Below are 14,273 nucleotides of genomic sequence, written 5' to 3' on the forward strand. Positions count from 1 at the left end.
AAATTCAGGGGCTGGAGTATCATCCTCTCGTAAACATTACTGATCTCTCATACACCTTCCAGACACGCCATGGCAAGATTTGTGAGCCCGACGGTTTGGTTGATGCATTGGAAATGAAGGCATTGCTATCAAGGTCACTCGGCGACTCTCCATACACTTGAGGGAGTCTCGAGGCAAACCATACGCTTTTGCATTCAAGCAAGCACCTTGAGCCGAAGGCATTGGAAAATACCCATTCTGTTATATCCTCCCACAGATCGAGGGCGTTCACCCTGTCGTCGCTCTGCTGCATGGCATTTTGCGGAGACTATGGCCTTCCTTGTTTACATGTTTACTAGGTAGCAATAAAAGCCGGATCACGGTAAGGCTAAGTCAGCTCGAAATCAGGACTGCAAGACGCATGATATTAGGCAAACCCTCTTTAAAGAGATGTGGTCAGAATCAGAAGCAGTGGGTAGCACAGTGCGAGAGCTTCAGGCTGACGTTAGCAGCAGGGACATAGTTCTAATCCTCAATCTCGGATTCCCGTTCCTCAAACCTCAGAAATGTGCTGTTTGCAGTGACCTCTGGCCCCAAGATAACCTGCCAAGCCTCATTGACCGCATGTAGTATACCGTCGTCAAAGGCAACGTCTTGAGGCTTGTGTGGAAATATAATGAACTGTGAGTGCTTTCGTAGTGGCGGATAATCCGAATTTGAAAATATGTCTGGCCCTACGGCTCGATAGGACAGCGACCAGAGGAGTGAATCTTTTGCACCAGCAGTCTCAAGAAACCCTCTCACAGCAGCTTGAAGCCGATCTTTGGAGGAGCCATCTTCAGAAACGACCGATGCATAGATGAGACCTAGTCAGGCACGAGTCAGTAAAATCGCCTTCGTGCCAATGGTTCGAAGACATAGTTGGGAGGGCATCCAGATCAGGTTGTCAGAGGATAGTTATCAGCAAAGCACATAATGCTCAGGCAATGTAGATAAGTATTCGATGTTGGATCATCATGGAAGAGAAATCAAAAGACAGCAAAGGGAAATACATACATTGACCCGCAGGACATTCCCCTGTATCCTCTGAGTGAATCTGTAGATAAATGGGATTCTGGTCGTTATCAGGGGTGCCATCGTCGACGAGAATTATTGCCACTGCTGGTATAGGTCCATTGTCTGATGTCTGAGGGAACATTGACCGTAAAGGATCCGCAATGACGTTGACGGACCTCCAAGTAGTGCAGAAAGAGGCCACTTCTTGCGTGGTATCTTTCACGGCTGGAATATCATCGCGGTTGCCGACGACATATCGGGCTCGGATTCGAGTACCGTCGGAAAGTGTGCACTCGATGAGCGGGATATCCCCGCCATCTGTGCCTTGGGGAGCAGGCGTGTTACTAGTAGCATCGAGATCTTGTAAGCCATGCCCTAGGAGGTACACACCTCCGCCCACGGCACCAGCACGACAGGCCACCTGTGCAATTTCTGCGGTGCCGCCATATTTCGCAACGACGGCGCCAAACCCTTGACCAAAATGACCCATTGACCTCATATGTCTCCTGATCCTGGCAAGAGCTTTGTCGAAGGGGACCAAGTTAGCAGCCACAGGGGACAGTGCAAGTGCCACCAGCGGAGCCTGCAGGGAGTCCGGAATTTTGAACTTTTTCGACAAAGCAGCCTTCAGCGATATGCTAGCGTTGTCTTTTTCTGAGCCCGTGGTCGTTTCCTCCTCTTGCATCACGTATCTTAGGAACTTCATCAACCCACGCTTGTCCTTCATTGAAAGTGACTCATCATTAAACACATCTTCACGAGTGCTCGGTATCTTGTGCAGTTGTCCGTCACTCAGTACCCACAAAGACCCAACGGCAAGAAATTCCAGCTGAGTATGTATCTGCGACGAGACCAGGCTGGGGAGAAACTCGGATTTGGCATAGATGATTTGAGGGCTCAAGCTCAGGGTATACGACCGAGACGGTCCAAGTGATATGGGCGGCCCAGAATCGTCGTCGGCAAATCTCGAGATGGAAGCGTCTTTAAACACTCTGCTTGTGGCTGCGAGATCATCAGTGATGCAAAAATCTCGAGGCACAATTTGCACACATTGCCGCAAGTCTTCTGCCCAAGCTTGGGCGTCTGCTAGACTCAAGCCGGCATCATCACCTCCATAATAAGAATGTCGATCCACATGCAAAATCTTCTTGTCGGAACGAGATAGAGCCCTAGTGAGGAACGCTTTGTCAGTCAGTCAAAGGCTTGACTGAGCAAGGAGAGAAGGAGACCTACAACGCAAGAAGCGACTGGGGGATGCTGGTTCCAGCTATGACAACATCCCAAACTTCATCGCTTAAGCTTTCCATTTTCACCAACGAGGAGTTGCAGAAGAGATCGGGGTACAAAGGGCAAAAGAATTTCGCAAACTTGATGAGAGTGACAAAGTTTTGGAGGCCACCATCTGCAGGGCAACTTTGCCGAGGCGCAACGCGACTTAACGCGAAGACACGCTCAACAGCATGCAAACGAAGAAGACCTGGCGAGAAGAGCACAAAGATGCGGTCTAGTCCCAGGACACCCCCCAAAGCTCCTCCGTACTACCCTTGTGAGGATCTACGTGGCTTTTTCAAGAGGCAGTCTGCGCTGCCGTCGACTTCCCGGCATGAATGAATTTGTGGACGACCACTCGACAAGATCATGACAATTCCGACACTACACCACCTGACCAGAGATGAAGTGCTTTACTCGACGTTTGCCGGTAGACCGTTTCTACGCACACTGCCCAGTTCCCATATGAAATGCCTCGAGCGGATCTCAAACTTCGTCATCGGGCCCGACGAGCACTGCTCGACACCGACTATGCAGCAGAGTGTATCCCACACTTCCTCCTCCTTGGGACCGCTGTGGAGGTCATTCATCCAACAAGGCCAAGACACCGAATGGACGCAGTGTTGGACGGTCGGATATGTCGGCACCAATTTCCCTTGCGACCAGAGCACCGAGAGACGAGTTATCAGAAGCAGGGCAGGGAGATGACAGTCGGGTTTCGCCATGGAGAGCCAAGCCCATTGACAGCAAAGAAGACCGAGCGCACAGCGCTCCTTGTCATATATGCGACATGTGTTGAGACGCCACCATCATTTCCTTCAAAAGAACGCCAGATGCCAAGTTAGGCCAACTCTTCCTCTCCACCCCACCCTTCGCATGTTTGCCCCGGGTCTCCAGACTCCCACACCGATATCTCCCATCCTACGACGCTTATTGTCGACGCAGGCGTGGTGGGCGTGTTCCAGCAGCCCCGCCAGTAGTAATGGTTAAGGCGGGCTCGCTGCCACAGAGACCAGGTTGGAATGACTAGTGGGCATTTGCCCACAGGCTGCCCTTTGCGATCATTAGTGGTCCCCCTAAACCAAAGCTCGGTCTTGCTGGCTCTGCCATTTCTTACTTGCCGAGTTGCAACTCTATTGATGTGTCTTACTCCCCAGGAAGTGCCTCCTCCACAATGTGCCCCACGACTTGAGGAGCCCCATGTTTACCTAAGCGCAAAAGGTGGTTTTCTGCTCATCTTCACGGTAAGATGATTCTTGACTCCAGCGAAGAAACAGGTATATGTACAAGTCGAAATACTCCAGCGAATCATACCTTGACCCCTACGACAAGATCAACCGTCAACCAGAACAAATCACTGATTGTTGTCAAGCCTGGTCCCTGCCGTTGTTCAAGGGCCTTGCAACCAAGCATCAACATCAGAGCCGACATGGGCAGCTACGCTGAGGAGCCAGAATTCAAGACCATCGGCGTCCAGAAACTTCACCCTACATTCGCAGCTGAGGTTGAGGGCGTCGATTTTCAGAATTTATCCGATGAACAATTCAATGAGATCCTCGCCGCAATGGCGAAGGTACCAATCCCCCTTTTCTTCAAGCCTTGTGACCCCTCCCTCATCAGCATTTCACCTGGTTGAAGCGGCAGTATTCTGCAAGTTAGTCGCTGACATGATCCCTTCATTGGTTTAGTATGGTGTTTGCATCTTCCGCAACACCGGGCTGGATGATGCCAGTCATATTGAGTTCTCCAGACGTATAGGTGATCTGGACACCATGAAACGCTATATGGTCGATGGTCGCAGGCCAAGATACGGTTTCTACGAACTGTTCGACGCTGGAAATATCGATGATCAAGGTGGTGTCCTCGATCCTGACAGCCCAAGAGCGCACTATGGCAAGGTAAGCTCACCTGAAATTTCTTGTTGCCTGCTCTCGGCTTATTTTATGTCCCAGGGAAACGCTCTCTTTCACGTCGACTCCTCTTTCAACCCCAGGCGAGCAAGTTTTTCTCTACTACGTGCGGTGGAAATTCCTCCTCCCGGCAATGGCGGTAATACTGACTTCGCCGACTCACGCACCGCTTGGGACGAGCTTGATCCAGAATTTCAAAAGGAACTCCTGGAGAAAGACTATGTTGTTCATCACTCAATCGCACAGTCTCGCAAACTAGGATCCCCAGAATTCTTTAAAGACCTCGATCCAACCAACGGCGGCGTTATGGCTCGGCATCGTCTCATTCAGATCCACGAGCCCAGCGGTCGCAGAAATATCTACATTGCGGCACACTCCCATCACATAGAGGGTATTCCCAAGGAAGAATCCGACGCGCTGATAAAGAAGCTTCTCGACCACGTCACCCAGAAGAAGTACACCATCAGCGTTGAGTGGAAGAATCCGTCAGATATGATTATCTGGGACAACAGGTGCACCCTGCATAGAGCCAACGGAGGAGCCTTTGAAGGCAAGTACAAGCGAGACCTGAGAAGGACGACGGTGCACGACGACAGCAGCACAGCTTGGGGATTGAACGAGGTAGCAGACACGGACGACTGGGTTGTCAATCACGAAGCCACTAGAGCAGCCGGACAAACAAGATAAACTCGCGCTGAAGATCTGCATAGTGCAGCAGAACCAAGGTATGAACTTGAAAACAAAGATTCAGAACCGTCTCCTCTCATTAATTGTTTGTGTTGACAGAAAGTGAAGAATGGCAATCATGTAGTCCTATCTAGTCTGAGGACATCTGTCGCTAGAGAGCTACCTCCCTACGCGGTTCATTAACATCATTCTTACACACCTACCTACCACGCTATTCAAGTGTTGATCATTCTGCTTGTCTGTGTTCATCCATGTCGGGTTGGTAAGTTTGTTCGGCTGGATTGTCTTTGTATAATGTGCCGTTCTTCCTACAATGAGTCTGCGCAATATTTACATGAAGAAACTGTTATTCTCCGGGCGGAGGCTCCACCTCTTGTGACTCGGGATTCAAACTGCAAAGTTCAGGTTACTGGCGCGACAAACGCATCCTACCACAATATGGAGAAAAGGGGTGGGAGCCTCGCGGACCACCCTGTCACCCACCTGTCACTCTTAGCAGCTCCACGAGACGCGCCTAGTGAAACGTTCCCCGCGGTGACAAGCTGGTGCTTGTCACGCATTACTTAAACCGTCACTTTTTGTCACTATAGTTATACTTCGTACACACAAAACATCTGCATGACATCTCTACATATATACGATCCGCTAATATCCGATCCGATCCGTCACTCCCATTAGAATCATGGTGTAAACGGAACCGGCATTCTCTACTATATATATATATCATGGGTCGAGCTCACACTGCTTCATGACTGCGATCAAGCCCATGTCATCAGCAATCAGAGCTTGAGATTGCGAAGGCAATCAGACAGGAACCTCCAAGCCAGCTGGCCCATCGCCAATGAGGACAAGAGATACATCTTCTCGACAGGCCTCTAGATTCTCTCGACACATATACCTGCAGCAACCGGTCAAGTTCCTCGAACAAGTGGCACGATGGCAAGCAAGACAACCATCTTTGATCTGCATGTGGAGATACTCGACATCGTCCTCACCCATCTGGACTACGAGTCCATCGCTGCCTTCCGACAAACTTGTCCTCCGGCAGCGGCAATGGTGCCGCTGGCCAAGATAATGCGACTCCGCCAGGGAATTAGAGCCTCTCTCCTCGAAGAAGAACATGCCGACCACCAGCGCCGTCAAGAGGCATTTACGAACCAACGTCGCTGGGCAGTCGTTTTCCCGCAGTCCGTTCAGGGCGACGCAGCAAACACCACCAACGACTCCAACAACATTCACCGCAACCGAATCACCAGGGCGGAACGGTTGAACTGTTACGCGTGCCTAAAGCATCTGCCGCGGGAGTGCTTCGTGAAGGGCCAAGTCACAGGGAGTCGGAGCCTGGGCCACAGAGACGGCCATAGACGGTTTTGCAAGGCGTGTGGAGTGAAGAAAAGGATCTGGGAGAAGGGGGCGATCATAAAGGATGGGGGATGTACCTTGGTTGTATGCAAGGTGTGCAATTTGCTGAGGAGGGTGGATGCGGAAGGCAAGAAGGTTGGGATCTGTTCAGTGTGTCTGGCTGCGTCCCAAGAGACTCCACTTGACACCGAGAGACAGTTTACCTCGCATCCCAGTCCATCACAGCTAGCCAGTCGAGCGACCCGATGTCAGCGATGCTGGGCTATTGATCACACTGCGGTGCCTGCTCGGTCGACGGAGTCTCGCATCTGCCCGTCCTGTGAAGCTGCCTGTCGGGCTGGCAAAGACGGCGCTTGACAAGGAGGGCGTGGTAGAGTGACGACAACAGACAGAATGACGGGACATGTGTGTTCAGGGGCACGGTTGGATATTGGAACTGTTTTCATCATTGGATTCGGAGCCGTGCGAGACTCTGGGTGGGATTTTTTGGTGTGAGCCTCAAACAGTGCGAGATAATGTCGGCAGAGTCCGATTGAAAAGAGACAGCAACCATTTTGTGGTCTTGACTTTGCACTCTAGTCTCCAGTTTCCCTTTCTTTTTCCAGAGTTGTATCCCTACGGAGTCTTCCAGGAACCTCCAGGACTTCCGAAAGGCTTTTCCTACTTTGCCCACGTTGAAAGTCCCCATAGGCAAGGGTGATAATGTTGGGAAAGCCAAATTGAATAAGAGACGAGACAAGAGACCAAAGAGGAGGAAAACAGGCTGCAGGTACTGTTGAAGTGAGCAGGGGGGGATGGAAGAAGACATATGTAAATTCCCAGAGGAATTCATTTGTTGTACTACCTAGGGATGATAGCCACACGTCTATCCTGAGAACCTTCCTTCGCCCTCCTCATCCTATCACAATCTAACCTGGTTCTTGTTCCAACATTTTGATGTGTGGATCACTCGATACCCGGTGATCAACCCGGTGCCATCAAGGGGACAACAACGCTCGTCTACGGTATTGTTAGAAGGTAAAACTCGAGAAAACAGGGTTGGGGCCACTCTTGGCTGGAAACGGGAATCGTAACTGCGGATAAGTCGTTGAAAACGTGGATGACAGAGAGTTGTATCTGCGAGCCTTGGAAAGACTTACTTGTGTGGCGCTAGGTTCTGCAATCAGAAGATGTGGGTTGCATGTGCACCCCCAGGCCTCTTCATTGTGCGCCGTTCGCTCAGTCAGGAGAGGATCTCACGGCTCGGTGATTGCTTCAAGCCCGCTCAATCGAAGTCTGGTTGCACGGTGAAGTCTGGCTGCCTTGAGCGACAGCTGGGCAAAGGCGATCTGCGAGTAACTGGAAAGGGGTCGATAATTTGGGTTGTTCAGTGCTGCGACGAAATCAGCCGGCACAGGACATTCAGGCAACCCTTCCCATGACAATGCTTTTAGGTATTCTCCGTTCTCGTAGCTCTCCATTTTGGCGAGGCACTCCTGCAAGAAACCCTTGTATCTAAACCAATGCTGATTGACCTCCGCAAAACACTGTTGGCAGAAACCTGAGAAACGAAGTTTAAAAGACAGTTCGGCCGGAGCGCGTTTGATAAGGTGGCATCTGTGGCATTGAATGATGGAAACCACTGTGTCCCGGAGTCCAAGATTGTGATATCTGTAGGGTTGGCCCGCAGCAGAACAATCGCCACATACCATAGATTCCAGTATGTCTTTGTAAACTTGCTGAGGTGCGCCAGAATATAGGCATGTACTGAAAGGGTATGTGCGGCGGAGACCGTCGGTCGGAAATTCGGCCCACGGCTTCACAACACGACACTTGGAACAAGCAAAGTGGTGGCGACTGGGATATACAAGCCATTGGACCAATATCTTGGAGAAACCGCATACCGTGGCATGTTCCTCCACCTCTTGTTGGAGGGTCATGCGGTTGTGTTGCGAATCTAATAGGCACAAACCCATATCCACGTAGTAGCGGTCTTGGAATCCAGCCTCGACTTCAACCCACGCCCTCGACATCTCCTCAACCAACAGAGTCGCAGGGTCAGCGAAGCAACGCGACATCGCCCGCGATGTCGCACGAACACTGTTGAGGTCACGGTAGTCGAGGTACCTACTGATCTCGAGCTGAAGCTCCGGAAGAAGAGATGACAGACGCTCCGGCTTTTGTACATCATGCGCTGGATCTGGAAATTGCGCCATGTTGGGAGTGGCTTTGACTAGACGCCCTTGATGGGTCAAAGTCAGGGAAAAGGAGAGCAGAACTGTTTTCAGCGTTGGAGGTGAGCCAGAAAGTAATGGGTAACTTTCTTACTTGATTGTATTCGGTCAACAGAAGAACTGTGTCTGGCACAGAAACCAAGGCAATGTAGACCGGTTCGTTGGAGTAGTTCAAATAGACGTGCCATGGTGCCGAAGCATTGCAACCGCTGCCTCTTTCAAAGAACTGGGTGACAGGGATTGAAAGGATAGGCAAAGGCAGTGGACACAAGAACCAACGAATGTGAATATTCCTTTGTCACCGTGGCTCAGGCGCCTTTATGTGACTATTTCCTTTATGGCCCGTTGGATTTCAACTGCCGTGGTATCCTTTTTTTCCCCTCTCTCCTTGACCTGTTGTCTCTTCATTGTTGACTCTTGCTCCCCTCAACCAAGTTTGTTAGACAATGGAGAGCAGTCCTTCACGCATGGATAGCCCAACTCCGGCCATAGCTCGGGTATGCCGAGAATACGGTTCTTGCTCCCTCAAACTCATTGTGTCCTATCCACTGGCTCAATCATCGTCCAAAGCAACACCGTCGCGGAGCATCCTAACGGCTGTTCGGTCATCAGGCTGATGGTGGATGGCGGGTCCTTTGAAACTCTCGATAAGTATAGAGGAAGCTACTTATTGACAGCCTTAATAGATTAATACGAAGTATGGAGTACGGGGTGCAAAGCACACGAAGGAAGCAAGTGATGAATGGTGTGGCACTAGTGAGAGAGTGTTGATGAGGCGAGAAAAAGAAGAGGGAAGGGCGCAGATCACGTGATTATGTCACGTGATTACTTACAGGATCTCGTTCAAGCCACAAGCTTACTGCATGCCACAAGCCGCAAGCCGAATCGTGCCTCCACTGACCGGGGTCGAGACTTGACACGATCAATTCGCTTCACAATTCATTCGCCAAAGTGTTCACGCTCTCTGACTGGGATTTGGATTCTGTTTGCGCCCTCTTCGTACAGCTCTTGATCCTCCCTTCATCTTCGGAGTGGCACATAACCGTCGACTCCCGTGAACGCCCTACGTAACCACGAACACCCTGTGCCCCACCGAGTACAATCTATTCATTCTGCCACTGTAGAGAAACTCGTTTCTCCGAGGCTGGTTCATTTATCCGGTGTTCTCCAGCGACGAGGCGGATCCACATGTTCCTCCATGCACGTTTCCTAGCCATCCCTGAGATGAACGATGGAGGTCGTAGATCCTACCAAACTGGTGTTGCGAGCGCCTGTTGAATTCGGCTTGTAAAGAGGCTCGCGAAAGGAGTCGCTGTCCAGACCTTCAGGTGGAGTTCGCTCTTGCCCACGACATTCTTGCGGACAGAGACAGCTGCTTTTCGACGTGTGAAGCGTCTGATGGCTGATGATTTGACCCATCACCCTTCACGGGCTGCATTCCAGAGATTGACAGCGCTTCCACGCAGCCTTCTAGGTTGCCGATTGGTGGTATTTCCGTCGCTCAGATAATGGCGCTGGAAGACGGTAACTTAGGAGACGGAAGCCATAGTTCAGATCGGCCCTAGCACGTTTGATGCACTTCGAAAACCCAGAAGCGCCCGCCTTGCGCCAAAACTTTTTGGCTGGATGGACGTCGAAGTATACTGGACATAGTCCAATGAGGCATCTGGTGCTAACAATCATTTCAGTATGCTTCGTCGGTGTTTGTGGCGAAATCCTCGACGAGTGTTCATGTCGAACGACTGGGCGGTAGGCTTGTGGACGAAATCTCGAATAAGGCGGGACGGCTCGCAGCAAACAAGGTATAAGATTTTGAGTCCTCACAGCTGAAGATTTTGCGATCGAGGTTGCGCCAGAACAAAGATCAATCTCAGAGCGACAGTGTCGAAAGCAATGGAGGATTTCAACGCCAGATGCGACTCGCTGCAGTTGAAGAACCGGCACCTTTTTGGTCAGTGTGGCCTTTGACAATGCGAGCCCAACTCGTTCTGTCCGCAGCCTTCGACGAACACGCTTTGCGTGGTGCGCCAAGAACCAAGGGTACATCCTCCCATTGCTCCCCTGACTCCTGCGCTCCCCTTCTCTAGTCCGCCCATATGATATAACCAATCGACTCTGTACGGCCAAAGCCGATTTCGTTGCAAATGGGGTCAGGGCAGAAGCCCAACGCAACTTGTCGCAGCAATCATTCCCATTCGGCTCTTCGCTCGACGGGTCAAAACACTCCATTACCGACACTGCCCTGGCCGTCAGCCAACACTGATATCCACATCTAGAATACACTTCCACTCGCATCTTCTCAGGAACGACCGATGTGGGTTGGGTTTGCTAGAGCTTAGGCACGTTTTGGTGTGGCCGATCGGTTTGAGAGGACTTATGGTAACTAAATGAAAGGCTGCTGTGAGTGATGAAATTAGTCAGCTTCAACCGGGCTTATGCTGACTCTCTCGTGGATTATGCTTCTGCGACGGCAGTATATGAGGTTGCTCTTCCCCTTGTCGCATGTTTGCCAACCCCGGATGCGGCTGGTACCAGCCCTGAGAATAGGGGCTCTCGACAGAGCCAGGCATTTGCTGCACTGGACCAGGGTGTCCAGCAGTCCATTGCCCATCGGCCTGCATGGTTTGATATGAGGTGCGTTCTCGGAAATTTGGATGCATTGAAGTGTGCTGACTTTCTATACCCACTGGCACAAGGCCCGAACTGGTCGGAGGTAGTTGCTGTATCTGGCCTGTTATCCCCCTTTCAAAGGAAGGGTACGTATTTGTTCGGTAGGGAGTCGGGAAGCCAGATGACAGTTCGTCCGTTTGGTCAGATGACATTGATCTCGTGGGATGATGTGCCCAGTTATAGGCGCCATTTGAAGCCGACGTCTGGTACGGATAGGTTTGTTCTTGGGACACCGTTGTCATCGTGGAAGGTAGCGAACCCGGCGCAAACGCAGACGAATATGGTGTGGGTACCGAGTGTCCAAAGAGGTGTTGCTGGTGCTGATAGAACTGAGGATTCATCGAATCTACGTCGTAGATCCGCGGTGAGTATGGAGACGGAACGAATATTTGTTGTTGTTGGTGTTGACGCCGGAGTTGATTAGGATCGTAACCATGCGTGAAGTCGAAGCCTGGATGAAATCAGCACTTGAAGACACAACCAAAATCTTGCTCCTACCATGGACAGACACAGATCTGGAGCCTTGGTGTAAACCAGGGAACCCGGGACTTTCGTTGGGCAACGGAGGAGTGTCTAAAGGATCCTTCTCAAAGTTCATTTGTTCCATGGAGCTGCTCCTGAGAATGCCACCTGGAGAGGACGAAGAGACCGAGGCCTCTGCCTCGTTGACTAGGCCGTCCGCTGCTTTTACCCCTGAGCGTGGCCTTTTTGCGGTCGGAGGATTCTGTGGGTCAATTGGTGTGAAAACGCAGTCCTTTTTCATGCGAATGCAATTTTGGCATCGACCTGCTGGATCATTGAGCTCAGTGATGCAGCGGATCTTGCGCCGTCGACAATGGACTAGTACTTGGTCAGAAACTCGCGCGCAGAGGGGTCGAATACAGAGACTGACCACATGCGACTGCAGTGCGATGATATCCCAGTTTGTTTCTCTTCTTATCGGCAGGCGACGAAGGAGGTCCTTCTGCCACCATGTCGCGAACATTGGGCGATGAGTTACCACTCTGGATCAAACCAGGCATGTTGAACTGCTCAGCCTCAGGGCCAATCTGGTCTTGCGCAGAACCACTTTCTGGGAAATCCCCAAAATTATATCCTCCCTCTTGCATCTCTTGCGCCGACAGATGAGCACTACCTGCGGCGAACCAAGGCTAGGCAATAATTCCTTCGGATCTCTTGTCGCCCACCACAATACTCGTCGAGCTGTTGAGCGGGGCAGTCAAACAACATCACTAGTACCGTGGGACATGAATCGACATCCCAACAGAGTTGATTTGTCGCCAATTGATTGATGGTTTCAGCGTGGATTTTAGTAACGGCTTGCTCAGCCCTGCCAATGGAAGCCTCTAATGCAAGTCACCCAGATCAAAGTCTCGCGGATCCAAGGTCTGTCGCGCTGTACCAGTTTCGCCGCGGTACTATCTCCCAGTTCTCGAAGAATGGAGGTGTGGAAATGCTTTCCCGACGACGCTCTGAATGCTGAGGCTGACTGGATATTGCCTGGGGAGCAGATTCGGAGGTGATCCTCAAGTTGTCGTTTTCGGGATCAGCGAAAAGCGATCATATCGAGAGTCGAAGACTCGAGACGACTCGTTTGATCGTACAGGGAGTGGAGAGGGCTGTTAGCCGTTCCGTCGTCCAGATCAGAAGATGAAGAGAAGTTAAAAGGACCGTCAGATCCAACAAAGAGCGCTTGATGGGGAAAGACCGGGATTTCACACTAGACACTGACTACAGCAGATCGACCAGTGGTAGGGATATGGAACTGAGGTTCGCAAGGACTGGGTTCCCTCATGGATCATCCGTAAAATATTGTCAGAAGAAAAAGCGTGCCACCGCAGAAAGACTCAGATATCTGCAACACACGAATCAACGAGAGAAACAAGCGCCTTCAACATGCATGACAGGATGGTATATGACTCTCATAATGTGTGCGGAAGAGGCATGATTCAAAATCTCGTATGGGCGGTTGGACCCCAGCTCGTCTCTCGGTCCCAACAGGCGATTAATGCCACGAGAGCCAAATAGTCCTCGGCGGAAGAAAGATACCGGACCAGTCTCTTGCGCCATTGGCGTTGACGAAGTTGCTTGCAGAGGGTGCAGCTGGCTGATCATGGTGAGCAGCACGAGGTTCCTCCCGGGGCTGGCCCCGGCAAGATGCAAGAAAAAAAAACCCCCCCAAATTCTTACGCCAGAGCTTGGGTCCCTCTGGAGACTATGGGCTACTCAATGGTCAAGGTACTATCAGTCAGATCCACTCCGGAGAAAAGCCACACTTCGATTATCTGCGTTCCAAAGGTCCAGAACGCCCGTAAAACGAGGCATTGGAGATCTGGAGATTTGACTGAGACCCCGGTGGTGCGGCTGACCATGTCTTAAGTTTGCCTGGCTCAAAGGTAAAGGGCGGTACCTGGTCAAAGCCGGTCAACGATGATGCCCATCATTCAACCTGCCTGTTGTGCCGAGACAAGCTGCGAGGAGGTTCGCTTTTGGGGACCGATCTGCACCGACGATTCCACCAATGAAAGGGCACCCGGGCAGAAGATTCTTAGAAAACGACAAATACGAATCGGCGCAACCCTAGGGCACTCAATTGAACGACCAATCCTGGAAGGTGCGCTATTGGCGACCACTGGCCCCAGCGATCCGACTTCTGGCCAGATCTTTGCTGTTAGCCACGAGTACTGCGTTACCGGTCGGAAGTAGAAAGCTAAACTACGTTTTCCCCTACGGACAGGACCACGACAAAGCGCTGCGTGTACTCGACGGGGGGGCATTTCAGAAGCTAGACTCTGGCATTTTCACAGCAAGCTAGCCGGCTCAGACGGATGACTTCATGCAATGATCTTCAATGTCGCTTCGGCGTCGAGCGAAAACGCCTTGGAAAACTCTCCACTGAGCTGCGGTCACCAGTACCTAGCCCCGACAAACACTTGGCTGATCCTCAAGGCTAGCGCCACTGGAAGCCGGTCGTGTGGCTTTCATGGGGGACAAAGGTGGTACGGATGGCTCGGTTGAGAGACCAGCATCCTCCACTCAAGTCGTGATTTGAAGAGCGGCCATCAATGTGTGATGGCAAATGTGGAGGTTGAAGCAGTGTTGAACAAACTCTGTTCCACTCCACCCA

General features: G+C 51.4%; 5 protein-coding genes across 5 annotated transcripts; 2 read left to right on the plus strand and 3 right to left on the minus strand.

Annotated features, from left to right (window-relative positions):
* Nucleotides 1-504: 504 nt before the first annotated feature.
* Nucleotides 505-2,342, minus strand: Z519_02413 (uncharacterized protein; the record flags this gene model as incomplete). The annotated part of the gene is made up of 3 exons (XM_016760169.1): nucleotides 505-845; nucleotides 1,036-2,204; nucleotides 2,269-2,342. 3 exons carry the CDS (start codon nucleotides 2,340-2,342, stop codon nucleotides 505-507), a joined length of 1,584 nt encoding a protein of 527 aa, XP_016623690.1.
* Nucleotides 2,343-3,733: 1,391 nt separating this feature from the next.
* On the plus strand, nucleotides 3,734-4,901 carry Z519_02414 (uncharacterized protein; the record flags this gene model as incomplete). Its single annotated transcript, XM_016760170.1, has 3 exons — nucleotides 3,734-3,877; nucleotides 3,993-4,202; nucleotides 4,257-4,901. The coding sequence occupies 3 exons, from the start codon at nucleotides 3,734-3,736 to the stop codon at nucleotides 4,899-4,901; spliced, it is 999 nt and encodes a 332-aa protein (XP_016623691.1).
* A 936-nt stretch (nucleotides 4,902-5,837) lies between these two features.
* On the plus strand, nucleotides 5,838-6,620 carry Z519_02415 (uncharacterized protein; the record flags this gene model as incomplete). The annotated part of the gene is made up of 1 exon (XM_016760171.1): nucleotides 5,838-6,620. One exon carries the CDS (start codon nucleotides 5,838-5,840, stop codon nucleotides 6,618-6,620), a length of 783 nt encoding a protein of 260 aa, XP_016623692.1.
* Nucleotides 6,621-7,498: 878 nt separating this feature from the next.
* Nucleotides 7,499-8,458, minus strand: Z519_02416 (uncharacterized protein; the record flags this gene model as incomplete). Its single annotated transcript, XM_016760172.1, has 1 exon — nucleotides 7,499-8,458. The coding sequence occupies one exon, from the start codon at nucleotides 8,456-8,458 to the stop codon at nucleotides 7,499-7,501; it is 960 nt and encodes a 319-aa protein (XP_016623693.1).
* Nucleotides 8,459-10,899: 2,441 nt separating this feature from the next.
* On the minus strand, nucleotides 10,900-12,168 carry Z519_02417 (uncharacterized protein; the record flags this gene model as incomplete). The annotated part of the gene is made up of 3 exons (XM_016760173.1): nucleotides 10,900-11,597; nucleotides 11,645-11,986; nucleotides 12,039-12,168. The coding sequence occupies 3 exons, from the start codon at nucleotides 12,166-12,168 to the stop codon at nucleotides 10,900-10,902; spliced, it is 1,170 nt and encodes a 389-aa protein (XP_016623694.1).
* Between the last annotated feature and the right edge of the window lie 2,105 nt (nucleotides 12,169-14,273).

Source organism: Cladophialophora bantiana (assembly GCF_000835475.1).
Source record: "Cladophialophora bantiana CBS 173.52 unplaced genomic scaffold supercont1.3, whole genome shotgun sequence".
NCBI lineage: Eukaryota > Fungi > Ascomycota > Eurotiomycetes > Chaetothyriales > Herpotrichiellaceae > Cladophialophora > Cladophialophora bantiana.